Source organism: Drosophila innubila, assembly GCF_004354385.1.
Source record: "Drosophila innubila isolate TH190305 chromosome 2L unlocalized genomic scaffold, UK_Dinn_1.0 4_B_2L, whole genome shotgun sequence".
In the NCBI taxonomy this organism is placed as follows: Eukaryota; Metazoa; Arthropoda; class Insecta; order Diptera; family Drosophilidae; genus Drosophila; species Drosophila innubila.
This window is the reverse complement of record NW_022995372.1, coordinates 15,579,180-15,597,930: the sequence shown is the minus strand read 5'-3', so window position 1 is coordinate 15,597,930 and position 18,751 is coordinate 15,579,180. Positions and strand designations below refer to the sequence as shown.

At 35.9% G+C, this 18,751-nt stretch overlaps 1 protein-coding gene across 1 annotated transcript in view; it reads right to left on the bottom strand.

The window, feature by feature from the left end:
* Positions 1 to 18,751, bottom strand: part of LOC117781738 — a 41,675-nt gene that overhangs the window by 8,655 nt on the left and 14,269 nt on the right. Inside the window, 9 exon segments of the mRNA XM_034618555.1 lie at positions 20 to 333; positions 1,409 to 2,667; positions 2,792 to 2,845; positions 2,847 to 3,515; positions 4,071 to 4,438; positions 4,441 to 4,489; positions 4,554 to 4,763; positions 4,824 to 5,067; positions 5,716 to 5,807. Of these exon segments, the coding sequence (XP_034474446.1) occupies positions 20 to 333; positions 1,409 to 2,667; positions 2,792 to 2,845; positions 2,847 to 3,515; positions 4,071 to 4,438; positions 4,441 to 4,489; positions 4,554 to 4,763; positions 4,824 to 5,067; positions 5,716 to 5,807 (3,259 nt within the window).

Here is an 18,751-nt window from a genome sequence, read left to right as displayed (position 1 = left end):
ATGACTGGCAACTACTTACTGCTTGTGCCGCGTTCCAACAATAATCCTCCGGGTCCTTCTGGCAATGCAGCATGCAAGAAACTGTTGCTACTCTGTGGTAAATTCTCCGTACTTCCGCCCAGCGTGGAGGCCAACGATCTCTCCGCGTTCTCAGCACTTGGCGTCGATCCCTCGTCCTCCGTATCCGAGGTGCCTGTCCCTGTGCCCGTGCTGGCCGTGTGGGAGCTGCCATTGCCACTGGGCGTGGTCAATTGTAGTCCTGACTTTTCGAATTTCTGTCGTCGCACCGATTTCCGCAGCTCCTCCTCGTTCATGGCGGTCACCTTAAAGTCTCTGTAAATTATAAAGCAAAGTCAGTTGAAATTCGTAAGAATCTTTACTTAAATCTATAGATTAATATGAATCAAATATAGGATTTGAAATATGAATTTCCGCATTTTTACGTGCTGTTTTCTGCAATAGCTTCTGTTTTTCGTAGTGTCTAAACGATATGAAATTTTAAAAACAGTTCGCTGAAGTATTAGATGTCATATTAATATGGCAAATCGCACGACTAAAGCTATTTATTTCTTTTTTCAATCACTTTGCGGCAGTGACATGCAAACTTTAAAATGTATTTTATCTGTTTTTAATAAACAGGGAATTGCAATTCAAATTGCGATTCTCAAGCACATTTAATTTGTGAGAGCTTTGAACAGCTACTGGCTGTTCAATGTAGAGGAGAAAACAACAAGAGCTGAGCGGTTGACAAACAATTTATAGCCTTAGCAAAAATAAAGAGCAATAGTACAAAGTAGTGGGGTAAATCGAAATTTTAGATCGAGTTATATATCGAAATAGAAAATCGCCAAAAATAAGTATCGAGTTGTCGATGTATCGGTAAATAGTATTTCGAGTTTTTAAGAAAAAAACATTTTTATTTAAAAACGCAATTGTAATCAGAAAATACACGCATACTTTTATTATAAATCTTATTTCTTGCATCGTTTTCATGTTTTGTTCAAACTTTGGCAATTTGGAAGGTTATTTATTACGGTCGGTCCACAAAATAAACTACGTAGAACAAGCCCCAGTGAGTTGTCGATTTTTCATGGAAATCGATTTAATCAACTCGATAGATCGTCAAAAAAATAATCGAGTTGAAGTACTCGATAATCGCTTCCGCGAAAATCGAGTTGTCGATATTTCGACATATTTTTACATCAGTAGTAAAAAGCAAATGCGCTGCTTCGAGTTGAGGCGCTGAGCACAAATAATTTATGATGTACACTGTACAATGTAGAGCTCAAGTGTAAGAAATTAAGTTTTTTATATTTTCTTTACATTTGAAAACCCTATTTTATTTTATTTTCTATCAATGGTTCCGATTTCTGTTTTAGTTCCTAAATTAAACTATTTTGTGACTTACGTAGGCGTGCTGGGCGCAAGATTGTTGTAGAACATGCCGTGATCGGAGCTTGTGCGCTCCCCGTCCGAGATGTCCTCGATGTCGCCATCGTGATCGTGACTATGCGTATCGAATCGCATTCCCGGCTTGCGTTTATCCGGCATCAGACGCTGCTGGACAACCCCTGGACCCAAAGCACCATTGCTGGAGGCGACAACTGTGACGTTGGAGGAGATGGTGCCATTGTTGTGGCTGCCAATGAACTTGAGCTCACGGCGTGTCTCCATGCCAGAGTCTATGGAGGAGTCTTCGCTTAGATAAGTTTGATTGTACATGATGTCCTTGGATGAGGCGCTATTGTAATCGGAGGTCTGCACATTATGGACACTGTGTCCCCCCACAGAGGAGACTGTGCCGAGGGGACTCTCGGAATTGGAGCGTTGATCCTCCGTGTCCAGTTGACTGCTGCGTTGGGCCCAACGACCGCGAGCTCTGGGCGCTGCCACGCCCACCTGTTGACTGGGCGAGGAGCTGAGGTTGCCCATGGAGGAGGCAGCATGCAAAGCGGCAGCTCCCCCACCTCCTCCCCCGCTAATGACAGGCGTGGGAATGGACAAGGCACCGCTGTCGGAATCCGCAGCTGCCTTCCGCATGGCCCACTGCGGCAGTTGGCCAACATCCGACAGCTGATAGGCATTCCGACTTGGCAATGGCTCCGGAGGAACCACAAATTTGGGTGCCAGCTGCTGATGTTCCAACTCGCCAGTGGGGGACTCCAGCACAATGGCATCGGGGGGTGAAATGGGCGCCAAGGGACGCTGCAGCGGAGCATGTCCAGAGCGTAGACGCTGCTGGGACATCCTCGCCTGCATGGTGACAATCATGTCGTGCGGCACCTGCCAGATGAAGATGCAGCCATCCCCACTGGCCGAAATCAAATGCCGACAATCATTTGTGAACTTTAATCCCGTTACGAGCTCACTGTGTCCATACATCCTGGCCATGCACTCGCTGGAGTAATAATCGTAGACGGCGAGTGTCTTGTCCGTGCAGGAGGTGGCCACATAAATGCCACTCGGATCGAGACTCAACTTGATCAGACTGCCATCATCCGAGTGGGAACCCTTGAAGGTCTTTGTCTGCTTTGCATTCTGTGTGCCGTAAACTCGTACATTACGATCCTGGCAGGCGGTGAGAATGTGTTTCGCATTGGAGTCCACTTCCATGTCATAGAGCGTGGTCTTCCCCGAGGTATTTGTGCCACGCATAAAGATGTTGCCCTGAAATGTGAATGAAAATGAGTGAGCAAATTTCCATTTATAGAAAATAATTTATAATCTTTGAAGTAATTTTAATTTGTAAGTCAATTAATGTAATTTTTTATGTATGCTCTCCTCAACTTACCTGAAAGCTTCTAAACATTATAGATTTGTCTGCCCCACAGCTGATCATCTGGAAAGTTGAGTCCGGCACCGACGAACTTGATCGATGTGATCGAGGAGCTGTGATCGTCCAAGGTCTGCAACAGTAGATAATTCTGTGAGACATCAAAGACATGAATGAGGCGATCGCGACTGGCGCTGGCCAAGAGTTTGCGCTCAATCTTATCATTGGAGTACTCCAAGCACAAGACCTCCGATTCATGCGCCTCGATGGTTGTGAGAAGCTTGAGATTCTGTAGACTGTAGACACGTATGTTGCCACAACGATCGCCACTGGCCAAATGCTGTAGCTCTGGACTGATCTTGATGCAACGCACACCATTGCGTCCATCGTAGCTGGAGTTTCCAGCCTTGTCGAAGAGCGAGGAGCCCTGATCCTTGATATAGTGCAAGTCCTCATCGCTGTAGATAATCTTCAGCAACTCCTTGGAGTAGATATTCTTGCGATATATCTCATTGTTGGCACAACTTTCCAATCCCCACACACGTATCGTGTCATCCGAGGAGCACGTGACAAAACAATCCTCCGGCAGCGTCTGGGAAGGCTCACGCTCCAGATTATATGGCACTGTCTCCACGCCCCAAATGCACGTGGAGTGATAAAGGAATGAATGCGATTTTCCCACTCGCGAAATATCGCGAAGATCCCAAATGTACAGCGAGTGATCGTTGTAGACGCAGCTCACCTGTAAGAGGACGAAATTTTGTTACATTATTTAACTTATTTATGTTTTGAAAATAATTTAATAACAAAAGATGTCCAACATTAGTGAGATTACTTTCAATTTGGATGCAGAATCAAAATAGAGGCCATATAATGATTAAATTTACATTCCGCAGTTGAATGAGTTAGATTTGACAAAGCTATGACAGATTGAACTTTTAAAAAAACCGTTAAGGCGAAACTATGGGAAAAATAGACAGTGATCGAAAGTATGAAAAAATGCACAGTAAATGCAGAATAGAGGTAAAATTAAATTAAATTGACATCCCGCAAGGAAACCTGTTAAGATTTGACAAAGCTATGACAGATTGATGTTTTTGAAAAAGCGTTAAGGCGAATATATGGAATAAATGGATAGTGCTTGAAAGTATGAAAAAAATGCAGAGTGCTGGAAAAATATGGAATTTTCCAATTCTGATGCAGTATCAAAATAGAGGCCAAATAATGAAAAAATTTCACAGTTTGAAATTTTTAAAAATGTGCCAAGGGGAAAGTATGAAAAAAAATTGATTGCTACCTTGGAGCGCTGCTCGTCAAAGACCATGGCAATGCAGTCTGGAAACTTGGCCTGTTGTGGCACCGACATAATGTGATTAATCTGAATACCCTGGGAGACATCCACGCCCAGATAATGGGTTCTCGGCAGCGTCGTCACGTATTCCAAGGTGGCTGCATTGAAGATGCGTATGATGGACTCTGCACAACCGACGAGAATGAAGCGTTCGTTGACACAAATGCAGTTGGCGTTGCTGGTGCGACATTGCACCCACTTGTCGAGCAAACGCCTCGAGCTGAACTCAACCAGATGACCCTGTCGGGTGATGGCATATGTGCTCTCCGAGCAGATTCCTTTGCCGCAGGCAACGGCGCAAAAATCGTTGTCCGTAAATCACCGAGAATGGCGCTGCGACCCATGAGAGGAATGGGATCTTTGTACTGTTGGAAAAAGATGAGAAAGTTAAGGTATCTTTTAAAACTGTTGAGGATCTGAATTAATTACCTTTCGTCCTCCTTCCAAGTACCAGTATTTGACATGGCGATTGCCCACGGTGACAAAGTAGCTGCCATCCTCGCCAAAACACAAGGCAGCCACCTTGGAGCTAATCTTGTTGGAGGCCATTTTCAGATTCGCCTTCCAGTCGAACACATTGACAATCATGTCGTGTTGAGAGCCAACTGATACCAGGTACTTTCCCGTCGGTGAGAACGCCTGTCGAATTAAAATATATTAGAATATAGAGTATCTGGATACATTTAGGATTCCACATACCACACAGGTGACGGCATATTTGTGATCCACAAACTCGGCAATGACGTTGCCGCCGCTGCATTGCTCCAGATTGCCATTTGGCGTCTCCAATTCCCAAACTTTGATGGCAGGATTGATGCCACATTCCCCTGTGGCAACGTAACGGCCGCAGCGGGAGAAGGCAACCGATGTGAATGCTTTGCGGGAGGTATTGACCAAATAGGCCTGAGTATGACGTTTGGCATTGAACAGGACCACAGTGCAGCTGTTGAAAATAAATATAAATGTTGAGAAATTGTCGACAGAAAGCAATTCCACAGTTGGCTCAATGACAAGTTTCTTTTATTTAAAGTGCATGAGGAGCTGGCACAGCGGGATGTGCCTGAAGAATGTCCTGAGAGCTTACGCTGAATCTCATTTCATTTATTTTCGAATTACTTTTCTTATTTTTGTAAGAATTATAAATACAAAGAAACTAAGAATTAAATTTAAGGAAACAAAAATAACCATGAAAAAGCACAAAAACTAGGAAATTGACAAGAAAAATATTCAGAGTACAGAAGTTACTATAAATTAACTTCATAAATATAAATGGTTCGACAAAATTTTGTTTGGTTTTGGCTTTCTTCAAGTATTTCAGGAACTTAACTAAAATTTAAAATAGCTGTTTTTATAGGGAATCTACTATTTCTGTAAAAAAAATCCGACTCATATTACGTATACGTATTAAGTATTCGCCATTCAAAATTTAAGTAAAAATGCGGCTCAATTAAACGTCAGCTAAATTGTTGTACGATATTTGTAGCAAGAATTCTTCATATATTGAGCAGCAAATAAGCTTAAGTTAATCAGGACTATTAGTGACAGTTCTCAGCTAAACTTATTGCTATGCTACACTTATATAGATACTCACCCCGCTGGATAAGCCAACAGTCCGCTGATGGGCGACACATCAAGTGCCGCATTGCTGCAAACAGTCAGACCCAAGACTCTTTTGAGTTTAATCTGCAATGAAAATCGATAGAAGAAATCATAAAAATTAGTATTACATCATTTGAGGCATGTTTTGTTTTATTTAGACAAGGTCAGCGTTAGGCATTAAGCCATATTAGCATTTGCACAACAACTCATTTCGAATGTGCTGTGTAAATTATTTACGCACACAATTCGCACATTTGTCCATCGAGTGTGTGAGATTTATATATCAACATACTTTTATGCTTGTTCAAGTTGCATAATAGCATAAGCAAATTTAACAGCAATAACAACAAAGTCAATGTGTTAACTCCATTTTCCAATAAGTCAAACTAAGCCCAAAGAAAAGCCAAAGCAATGAGGCTTAAATGCAAATGGGATTGGTTGTGAAAGTGCGAAAATTTAACGTGAAAACCAAAATGTGATATTCACTCTAACAGAATAGTTCATAATTAACTAGTTAATTAAGTAATTGTTCTTACAACGCCTTCCGTCTTATGGCAAAGTTACAATAATAAATAGCCAACACTTTGTTATTATTTAGTTATTATATATTTGTTTTTCTATTTCTGCTTCTATTTTTCTGTCCATTTGTTCCGCCTCACTAAAGCTTCACCTTGATCTTAGTCAGGGCGTTCTGTGAACTATGAAATAAAAAATCTAGTATGTGTGCTTAGTGAGCATGCTTGAATAGTAAATACTCTGCTTGTGAAGTGAAAACCCCAAAAAAAAAAGTAAATTAAAATATGTTATATTATTAATTGTTATCTGTGTATTAATTTTAAATTGACTTGAATAATAAAATTAAAATAAAGATGATACATTTAACATAGAATATTACACATTGCATAAAGTAAATAAATAGAATATAAAATTTAAGTTAATGGTTTTTTGTCTGTAACAAAATTTATTCAAAAACAAAATACCTTTCTGTCAATAGCTGCTGAGAAATAATAATTTTTTATTACTTGTAGAACGAGAGAGGAAGTGCGAGTCAAGTGCCTTTTGACAGCTGCGACGCAGTTGCACTTGTCTGTTTAGCAGGCTATATAATGACAACCACAGTTGGTGGTGCGTGGGCGGGTCACCACTCAAGGCATTGGATCCGCAACCCATAAAATAGTTCAATAATCGCTGGCATGCAAAGAGCATCCAAAAAATACTCCTGCTACTTAATGGCCGCATCATGCTTTTGCGTCGCAGATACCAGATACAAATGTTAAAGCTTTAAGTTGAGCTGAGCTGAGATCATCTGGTCAATGTATGGAATTGTGTCTGACGTTGATTTTCGGTTTGTTTACTAGACGCAAATTCACTCTAGAGTCGACGACGACGACGTCGCATTACTCGTATTTAATTTGCCACCAACGCAGCATCAAAATATTTCTCATTCCAAAAGGTCGTTGTTGAACCGGTTTACATATTTCATACATCTGTATATATTAAATACCTAGTTAGTTGGTTATCTAGATATATATTTGCATTCCTAACGACTATAATATGCCGTGAAATTGTAAACACTATTGAGTGTGCCTAGAAAATTGCCATGTGAAAACCGTAAATATATGTTAACTATATCATTACTCTGTTTGGCAGTCAATAAAAAAATTAAGGATGAAGAAAAAAAAGGCGACGACGAAATACCCTCTGATAACTAGAGACTGTTTTATTTCAATTATATAATATATACATGATAATTTCATGCAAACAGTATTACATAAAGAACAACTAACAATTAAATTGGCACTATTGATAAAACAATTTAATTTCACATATATAATATAATATAAAATTTACATAAACCACAAATAGGAGTTAAAAATAAATATCTTTTATGACAAATTTATAATACCTTCTCTCGCTAAGTGTATCGTTTGCAGTACCAAATTGAGAACGTTTTACGCCGATAGCAAGGGTAGCAATTGAAACATTGCACGGGATTACGCGATGTTTGCACAAATATTCGTACTGCCATTAAAATCTTTTATCAAATGATTACTTATTTTATGATAAATGGAAAAAGTGTTAAATTAAAGTAAACAACGTTTTATGCATTTCTAAAAAATAAAAAACTAACTACACTTTTATTTCGTCCAACTTTTGTTGTCAAGTGCTTAAACTTGTATGTCTTCTTCCTGAACTTTGGTTATTGCTTACGTTCGATTTATTCGCTTGCCGGAAACCAATTCGCGTATTCATTCATGAAATCAAATTTATGGTAGCCAAATACTTTTGTTACATATTTGGTTAAGCAGCGAAATTTATTTTGTGCGCATTGTCAACCGCATAAGGCAAACAAAGTTGGGCTTTGATTGATAGATGCGATGCGCAGGCAGTTAAATACTTTTATTAATTATAGTTTAATTCCGTTGTGACACATGACACAGTGCCACATTTTGCACATGGCACACTGAGCGTATGCGTGATTTGTGTCGGGCACAACAGGAAAGTATGTGAAAAGTAAAATTATCAGTTAGATATTCAGTTGAATATTCTGATAAGCTTGCCAAGTTCAACGAACGTTTTTTCAAATTTAATTTCAACTATATAATTGCCCATTTCTGTTGGCTTAAAACTAGAGTGAGTTGTGAGTTGGCGGCACATTTTTAAGCTGCCCACAACAAAATCTGCGGGGCACATCCAAGCCCGCGTTTGCAATGAAAAATGAAAAAAAATCATCGTGACAGTCGAGCTTAAATATTTGCACGACAGGTGTCAAGCAGTTAACCAGTCACAAGTCAGACAAATGAAATGCTTAAAACAAAAAAAGGCTAAATAATAAAAAAAAAACGATACAAACTAACGGCCACGAGGTCGTTGAGTAGATTTATTTATGCAAATTCGCAAGTTTTTGCTGCTTCTGCTACATGTATTACGTTCTATTTAAAAACAAACTTTTGCGGAAGCTTAAGAAGGAGTGAGAAATTAGAGTTTGCTGTAGAAATTGTCTGTTTATCCCTTAAAAAGATGGTACGATAGACATGTATGAATTCTTTGTAGATAAAAAATAACTATTCAGAAATATATTTTTTTTCATTTCATAATTACAGGGTATTAAATTGGTACATATAATATATACCTATGCAACCAAGAAAATACGCTAGTTTAATGCTCTAATAGCTAAGATAGCGTCTAAATCATAAATTCTAATCAATTTTAGCTAATTTCTTTGAGTGTTGTCTAGAAAGCAGCATTTATAAGGCAGTTAAGATTAAGTTTAGAAAAACAAATAAGAACTAATCGAGTATGCTGGACTGCCAGCTACTCGTGTCCATATATAATTTATGGACTATGTTTATATAATAGCTATTAATAATACTTTTTTTTTTTTTTTTGGTATTTTAGTGGGTATAATCTTAAGAGTTTTGTTCTAACATACGAATCTAGTTTGAGACAAATATTTTTACTACAGATAATCTAGATGGATAAAGCATATTCAGAGTTTGAAGGACCGTATATAACTTTAACATTTATGTAAACCACTTCAGATCATTTCACTGTTTTCTTGATATTAATTTAAGTTCAAATATAAGCCTCTTATATTGCTATTCAATCTGATTAATTACATATGCTCGTTTAATTCATGGAGGTCGCTAGATATTGCACTTTGAAATCCCCCAAGTTACATATTCGTATTAGAAGCTGAACTATGCTACGAGTGTTTACTGTTTATTGCCGCATTTATCGCCATGTTTTGTGAATTTCTGATTTGCTTTCATCGGTATTTTTTGCTGTGTTTTGTGTGTTTGCAAATATGCCGCTGGGTAGCCAACAAAAACAGCTCGTAAAGTCAAACACATACACAAGCACATACAGATACATTTATACAGATACATTCAAGTCTAGCTCAGTGCGCTGTTGAACGTGAGTAAAATGTTTATGCTTGTTTTGTGCTGTGTTTTTGGCAGCCATTCGCATTGGCTATAGATAGTTAAATTGTTAAGAGCGTATGCAGAGAGTGCTACCATGAAATATTTAAAGCCATCCACAGACAGGCAATGTTTCCTTGACATTGTATCTACACATTCCTTGCCGGTTTAGAAGCTCTCTGCGGCATCTACAAAGGCTAATTGCCTATAATTACTTGCGGCTAACAATTCAACTCAAATGGCAACAATATTTAGATGAATAATCTACTCATACAGTCACAACTTCGCTCTGGCCAAGAAAAACCACAAAAACTCATTACAAAATGGGGAGACAAAAGTTTTTCGGTCATATGAATCATGCCACACAGTCTCTGTGTTCGCAGTCCGACAAGAGAAAACGATTAGCTATCGGTATACCAATTTATCGAGTAAGTATATTCAATAGAACTTTTACCTCATAGGCAGCTACATCCTCTTTGCCATAGATGGCAACTGGTGATGAATTTCGCGGCGCAAACATATTTTTCTCTTATCTGAACAATTCATGCCAGCAACAATTGTATTTGTTATCTTTTAATCTCTTACTTAATGTTATATTTTTTTATGGCACTGAAACACGCCCACAATATACATACTACTATTTTTATATATAGTATGTTATGTATTTCTATGGATAATTATAAATTCGTTGCTTTTTATTGGGGGCGTCGTTTTTTTATTTTTTCGATTTGTACAATTAATAATACACATGAAATAATACTTTTCGGTTATTTTGCACTGCGATTTTTAACTGTGATTCGTTACAGTTGTTGTTTTTTTAAACGATGACTAGTCTATATATGTATTTGTATCTTGTGACTCTTTCAAGGTCGTTTCTATGTATTTGTATTTGTTTTCGGTTCTTCGGTTCGTTTTTTTTTCACATTTCGATAGATTTTCTCAAAGAAATGAGATTAATATTTCCATTCAAAATACTTTTTTTCAAGCTTAATGTTTGAGTATATTCATTATTTATTTATTTATATTCTTTACACTTTTTCTCGCTATTTTTTTTTGGAAGAACAAATTGTGCATAGCAAAATCAAAATAATAATAATAATATTCTATGGTTTGTGTATTTGTCGCTTGTCAGTCGACGTCGTTGTCGCTGCGTATCTGACGGATACGTTTCGTTTTTAGCGCGGCTCAAATGAAACTGTCGAGAAACTGTTTCTACAGGCCAAGCAAACAATCAACGAGCCAACAAAGAGAGACGTCAAATCGCTTGGCCGGCCACCTTCTCACTTCTCACTTCGATTGAGTTTTTGAGTTCCAGAGACTTGCATTTGAAAGCTCTTTGCGTGCGAGTACGAGTATCTCGTTAATGCTCAGCTCGCTTTCAGTCTCAATCTCCGTCTTCGTCTCTGTCTCAATCTCAGTTCAAGTCTCGCTCATTAATTTGCATATTTGAAAAACACGTTTGCGTCGGGCGTGGATTGGAGTCAAAAGCGAAAGATACATGAAACTTGGCCCGATCGCTTGACCGAGGCGTTGTTGTTAGTTGTGTTATTATTTACTTTAATTTTGTTGTTATTATTGTTGTACCTATCGCCTCACGTTTAGCATTCTAACACGCGATTTGAGTTTGCGATTGACAAATGACAATTGCGCCAGCAGCAACCACAATCAAAAATTTCAAATGACCGAGAATTGCATAAATCAATGCAACAAAAAGCGGGCGAGTTTCAGACGAGAATCGATTAATCAATTGTAGGGGGCACCCACTCGATAGTTCGCATACCCTAGACTCATAACAAGTACCTTTGAAAGGTATACCCAGTGTGAATATACTCGTGTCCAAGAGATACATTGATAGCTTTAGCTCATTTTACAGAGTGTCTAAGAGTTTATCTGTCTTAACTTGGACCAAAAGTGTTGAAAGCCTCATAAAATCTGTAATTGAGTGAGCAAAGACGAACATATTAAAGTGTTTATTTTACTTACTTTACATCATTATAAAGAGTATTTTCTAGTCAAAATTTCCTTATACACAGCATTCTTGTTAGAAATTAAATTCTTATATATATAAATAGTCAAGCTGAAAGTGTTCAAAACCTCGTTAAAATTGCCCAAGTTGCATCTTCATATATGTTTATCTGCGTGCATCTATGCTTATTTTTTTACATTTTAGAGAGTATTTTCCAGTCGACCCTCGCTTGCTGCATTCCATTCAATAATTAAAACTCTACATATATGAATAGTCAAGCTGAAAGTGTTTAAAGCCTCATTATAGCTGCCTAAGTATCAATGTATCTGTATCCACATCGATACATATGTATCTTTTAAAATGTATCTCTCTTTCTGGCTGTCTGCACTGCCCACAAAATGCAATAAATTGCGAGCAAAGCAATCCAATATTGAATTGTAGGCGTACACGTTGCCTCCAAAACTTGTAAACAACCACAAAATTAGGCAAATCAACCAACAACAACTACGACAACAACAACTATCTCCAGCAGAGCAAAAGCAGCCGAGTCAGGCAAGTGGAACAGACCCAACGTCATGCCATTATAACAATAGCACACAATGGTAATGGTCAGATACTCGTACTTGTAGTTGATAGATATCTCCGACTGGAATTAGCTACGATAGTAAAATGCGCAAATAGAGCCATAGAATTTTTTACAATAGATTTATGCGCAAAATATGCAAAAGAGATAAAATATTGAATATGAATACGAATATGAATATGAATATGGGTGCTTAACGTGTGTGTACATGTTTGTTTAGATAAAAAGCTTTGACTACATGGTTTTATACGAAATATATGTAACTTGCATATATTTATCTCAGTCTTTTCTAAGGGCTGCTTAATTTTATAATCTATTTTTTTTATATCATCTGAATTAATCTACTATTTTCACATTTAATATTAAATTTCTTTTTTTTATCTATTGAGTTTTAAATTTTATTTATACAAAATTTATTAAAATTATAATTATTAAATGAAATCAAATATCATAATTTTATTTTACATTTTAAGTAACATTTAGCTAAAACATTAATTTTACAAATAAATATATAAATAAAAAAGAAATATCCTGAATATTAGCTTTACCAAAGATTCCGTCGATATTTTTTTGGTTTTTTTTATCGGTTTTCCAATAAATTTGTAATATTATCTGCAGATAAAATTTAGATAAACAAAAAACACATTAAATATGTAAGTTCAAAAAATATATATGTACCATATACTCAACTAGAAGTTTTTAGAATATTTATCAAAGCTTTTTAAGATCTCGACCATAATTAGAGATTTCAATAAGCAATTTTACCACACATTAAATAGGAAGTACATAGCTCTATTTATCGCAAGGCCACCATAAATTCAACTCTTTCCTTACATAAATATTTTTAAATTTGTTGACAAAGCTAGAGGAAAAGATAATCAATTTGCATAACACACACAAATCAAGTGAATTAATCAGCAGCAGCAGCGGCAGCGACTGATTGACAAACAAAATGCATTGTTAACATTCCCATTTCCCTGCAATAAAGAGAAAGACAACAACAACAACAAAAACAAAGACAACGCCACGCACTTGAATGCCTTTGCCAGTGTAGATCAAATGCGAGTCTGAGAAACGGCGACCGAGACCGAGACCCGGCTACAGATACATTTACATGAACACATACATTTACAGATTCAGGCCCAATGGTGCAGTTGTGTGTGTGTGTGTGTGTATCTTGCAGTGTAGTTTATGGGGGAAAGTTACCAGCGACAGCTCTGACAGATGCTAGGCAGATATATAGATAGATAGATGGATAGAAACGACTTGAAACTGCATGCGGCAGATACTTGTGTACGTATTCAAATGAAGGCAGATTTTTTTATTGTTGTTGTTGGTATTATTGTTGGTAGCAAAGCTATGTCACTTGACCGCCTTTTCCTTTGATTTGCTGCGCCGTGAAAAGTGGCCCAACAAAAGATATTTACGTGGATCACAGATCGCAGTTTGTTTGTTTGTTATTTTTTACAATTAAATGGCATTTGCTTCATTGTCAGTTGACATAATTGTAAAATGTTCAAATGGCTTATGACGCATTTGACATTGTTGTAATGCAATTGTAATTAAATTGGCTTTCTTATAGGTTTACTTGGCTTGTCAATAACTTTTAAACGGCAGTGTGGGCATTTTTAATAACAATTATGATTTATTATTGATTTCTGTTTAGAGTGCCAAGACAAGCTAGATAGTTACATATAATGCCTGATTCGTAGATTGACTTAACAATGAATTGCATCAAATGAATAGCTCGAAGATTAAGCTAAATATATAAATTTTATACGAGTAGAGATCTTGATTTATGTAGAAAAGGATTGATTATAATAAAAATAAATATTAATTATTAAAGGTGTTGATATCAAAGACATTTAAGGGAAAATATCTAAGGTTACTATTCTCTCAAATTTTAAGCGTACAAGAGAATAATGGATATCTTTTAGACTAGCACTGCACCCTAACTAACTTATTTATATTAACTATGGCTTAAATTAGTTCGCCCGAAGCGAACAGTTTCGTGGAATCAAAAAGGCACGACTCGACATTATTTTTGCACGAGCAAGAGAAAATAAATTTGATAGTTAATTGTTATTTTGAATAGCTCAATACTTTAAAAACTTGATATCTTATAATTAGACTTGTATAAATTTGAATGTTTTTTATCTCTATTTAACATATACTATTTATAATATTACGTTTTAATAAATTAAAATTATTTGAACAATTATTTACCAATTATAACATAAATTGATATATATAAATAAAATATCTTTTATGTATTTATTTAGTCAAAAATGTACAGAGTATTCCTTCCAAATAAGATCTTCAATCCATATTTATATTAGTAAATTTATTCCTTTTAACTTAGTTCCTGGTTTGCTGTGTAGCCTCAATCCAAGGCGCAGCTTTTTAAATGACAATGCCAAGCCCGAATCTAAGCAGTTTAATCGAAAATGTACTCAGTTACTTTTAATCAAAAGTGCAACAACGATTTCCAATTGGCGCCAAATGTCAATCAATGGTATCTGGCCATGATTTGACTATCTGACGAGTGCGACATGCGCAGGCGCATTTATCAATCTGTCAACACAGACAAGATTGAGACCCCGATAGGGTTAGCCTTAGGCTTTGATTAATTTAAGAGTCACTACTATTCAAAACATTTGCAGCTGAAGGAGTTGGACAGTATAAGCATTAGTTTGGGCATTAATCTTTGCCAAATTGTTATTTATTTAACATTAAATTTATTAACCAAATATACAGCAAACTAATAGACTTGTATTCTGAACTTAAACATAATCCACAACATGATTCGCCAAGAAAGCTAAACTTTTAAAGTTCATAGCCCACTTTCAGTTAAATTGCAGACTTGGCTGGGTGTCAAAGTGAATGAAAGACGTTTAAAAGTCTGACTAATACTCGTAAATCTATTTGACTTTGCAGTGCCAACATTGTCGTTGAGAGTCGACATCATCGACTTTTTCTCCCTCTCCTTTCCTGAATCTGCTTCAGCTTCTTCTTTTCTTTTCCATCACTGGTTGTGCTTTAGTAGAAAGTTGATTTGAAAGTCTAGTCCATTTTTGTGGTTTTAGTTAAAAGGATTCGCTACTTTTGCGTTTAATAATTGCGGACAACTCTAGTTTTAGATTGTTTTATAAACTTGACCAAAAAGGTGTAGGAAAATTCGAACAAATTGTAAAGATTAAATAAAATGTTCGAGCATAAGAAAATTCCAAAAATAAATTCAATGAAAAGTTAATTTAAGGCTGAAATATTTTAACAACAAGGTATATTAAATTTAGAAATGATTGATTTTTATTTGCATGAAAATATACATGAACTTTTGACTCTTTGTTTTCTTAGTGACAGGGAATTCATCAATCGTCTATTAGATAATAATTTTTACGTTAAATTTACAGCTAAAGCATATTATTTCAACACTTTAACCCATATCATCTTACACAATTAACGTTATCATCATTCAAATAAGAGTCTCAATGTCTTTGATGAGATATTGATTATATAATAACAATTTTTGTGTGGTCTGAATTTACCATGGTTAAATATTGAAAAATTAATTAAATTGGAGCTTTAGTGAAAAGCCGTTGTGTATTTCATAAACATTTTTATGTACTGATAAATGCTGCAGAGGAGTTAAGATTATGACAAACGGTTAAGTCCAGACGTTGTGGCAACCACTCGAAAATGCGAATGCGTTTGAAACTGAAGCCGACATCTAAAAGCCACAAAGTCGAGCGAGCAACGCCCACAGACAAATCGTTCAGACACAGAGACAGAAATTCGAGTGAAAAATGCGCATAAATTTGTGCTAAAAATCGAATATCCAAAAATATATCGAAACGCGTTGTTGAATGCAACAGCAGTCGCAGCAGTAACGCACTTAAGAAAATTGCTACAATTTGACGGACAACAACAACTCGAAGTACACCCAAACTCGAAACAAAAACACAAACAAACACACACAGCGTGTTGTGCCTAACAACAGGTGTCAGTTGTCAGTTTGCCAGCCCCAAAACTGCCCACTGTGCACTGCACTCTGCATTCATTGATACTCTCTAAAAATACAAGACAAGCTGAAGGGTATTATAAATAAACCAAATCCCAAATATTTAGCTATTCAAAAAGAGTTAAAGTTACTCTTGTGTTCTCTACAGGGTATCCGCTAGTCAAGCATGCTAGTTTTATTATATTTTTGAATCGTTTTTGCTTAATTTGGAGTGGTGATAAATTCAAAGTACTTAGTTATTATGATCTTAAGACTTTAGTTTAATTAGAAGTCGCTGTCTGGATGTGCTTCCGGCATTTGTCATTATTGTTTATTACATTTGTTGTTCATGTAAGAACAATAATGGGAGATCACAGCCCACAGTTGTGTTGCTTTAATTATAAGAATGTATTGTCTGCCAAACTGAATCAATATAAAGCAACGACTTTGGCACACATAGAAGAATAGTTGGGGATTGTTTCATTGTCTTCATTTCCGAACTAAATTAAATATACTTTCCATAAAAAACAGCTCATTTTAAAGGTTTAAATAACCATCTGTCCAGTTGTATAGATGAGAAGCTTGCAATCTTGTGTAGCTACTTTAATTAAAGCTTATTTTCGCATGTTTTAAGTTAAAGATACTTTTGTAACTCATGGCCAACCACTCATAATTATCATTAAATTCACACCCAGCTGACCAATTCACTTGTCGTTTCTAGAACCCCTACGAGCAGTTGTTAAATATTAATTATTTTAATTATATCCTGTGCCAAAAATAACAGCTTAAATAGGAGAACTTTTGTTGAGAGTGCTCTGCTTAATACTATGAATATAATCGACTTTTCTTCTTCAATACTATCCGATTAAAATGATATTTTTGGATAAATTATGATACTGACCATTTTCAAGGCTATATCTTTGTAGGAATCAATTGGTTGCTCATTTGGGTCAAGATTGGTCAGCTCTCGTTTCAATTGATTTTAATGGTATAAAAGGTTGGTCAGGAACAGCTCAAAAAATTCGTGTCTTTCAGTAATATTATTATTATTCAGTATATTATAACGAGTGGGAGGACAGTAAACAACAAATTGTTGTTGATCTTAATACTCTTTTTTACAGCTTGTTAAGCAATAATTTATCTTGCCAACGACACACTTAAAGACCTCAAGTAATTGTCAATGATTTCAACTGGAAACCAATAAGCGATTGAGACAACTTAAAAGGCTTAAATAATTATCTAAAACAACAACAAGGTAAGCATTAATTTAATTATTTTAGTTTAAGTAAATTATAATTAGTAAGTCCGTAAGGTAAACATTTATATTTCTGAGATGGTTTAAGTATAAAAATACTTAGTACGCTTTCATCCATCTATATCTAAGATAAGACAATGGCAGCTTTCTTTAAATAATTTTCACACTTATATTACCCATACAAAGGTAGGGCAAAAGTACATGATATTTGCTTAAAAAAATAGTTACAGTGTTTAAACTGTAAACCGGTTTTCCCATTTGTTCTGTACCTTCTCGTATTTGTATTGTTTTATGGTCGTCACCGTTATATTAAAGGGCTGTAATCAAGTAAGAAAATGACAACACAACATTAGTGAAAAACTGCTTCTGGCAATCAAATGCGCTTCAATAAAATTTTAATACAATAAATAACAAATGATAGGGTATGGTTGTAGGTATTTTGTTAACTGCCAAATGGAACAAAATCAACAAGGTAATCAGAAATTGGACAAGAAACAATAATAAAACTGACATCATCTTCCGAGCTGACATCACAAGTTCTTGAGATTCGTATCGTATCGTATCGACTTGAGTTGACGTTAAAGCTCGGTCATCGTGTATCTCATTAGAAATGCATTTGCAAAATTCGAAGCGTGTTAGAAACCTGAAACCTTCTTTCAATTTTTATTTTCGTGATTTTTGTGATTTTTGTCGTGCAACTAATTAATAAATCAAGCAACAAATTAAACACGAAACAAACATTGCAAAGTAAACAAGCAAATAAATTTTCAACTTGTCGACAAAAGTGGGAAAAAACAAATTAAACAATTGTTGTCTACAGAAAGGAAAAAACATTAACATTAACATGAACATTAACATTAGCGTGGGTGGACAGTTTAAATAAAAAAACAAGCTGCAACTTTCAAGTTGAAACTGAAACTGAAATTTGGGACGTTTCCGTGGAAACTGAAGAAAGTCAATTGGCTCGCTGGAAATCTCTCAGCGGTGGACGTGGCGCGTTGTGGGCGTTAACGGCTAATGGCTTGATAAACAGTCCATAATCACGGACATTGCGGCATTCAGTATGCAAATTAGTGAAATCTTATCGCTTCAATTGTCTTCTTTTCAGTTTAATCAAATGTCATAAGTTTACTATAATTTTAAACGACATTTTCTAAATATGGTATTTACAGCTTTATAAAATTTCTTTTCGTTTTTATAATCAATTTCTTTTGCTGCATTCATAGTTATCTACTCATTTGTGATACTAATAATATTCAAATGGATTTGCTTAAATGTTGAAAGGTTTTCAATTATTTTAT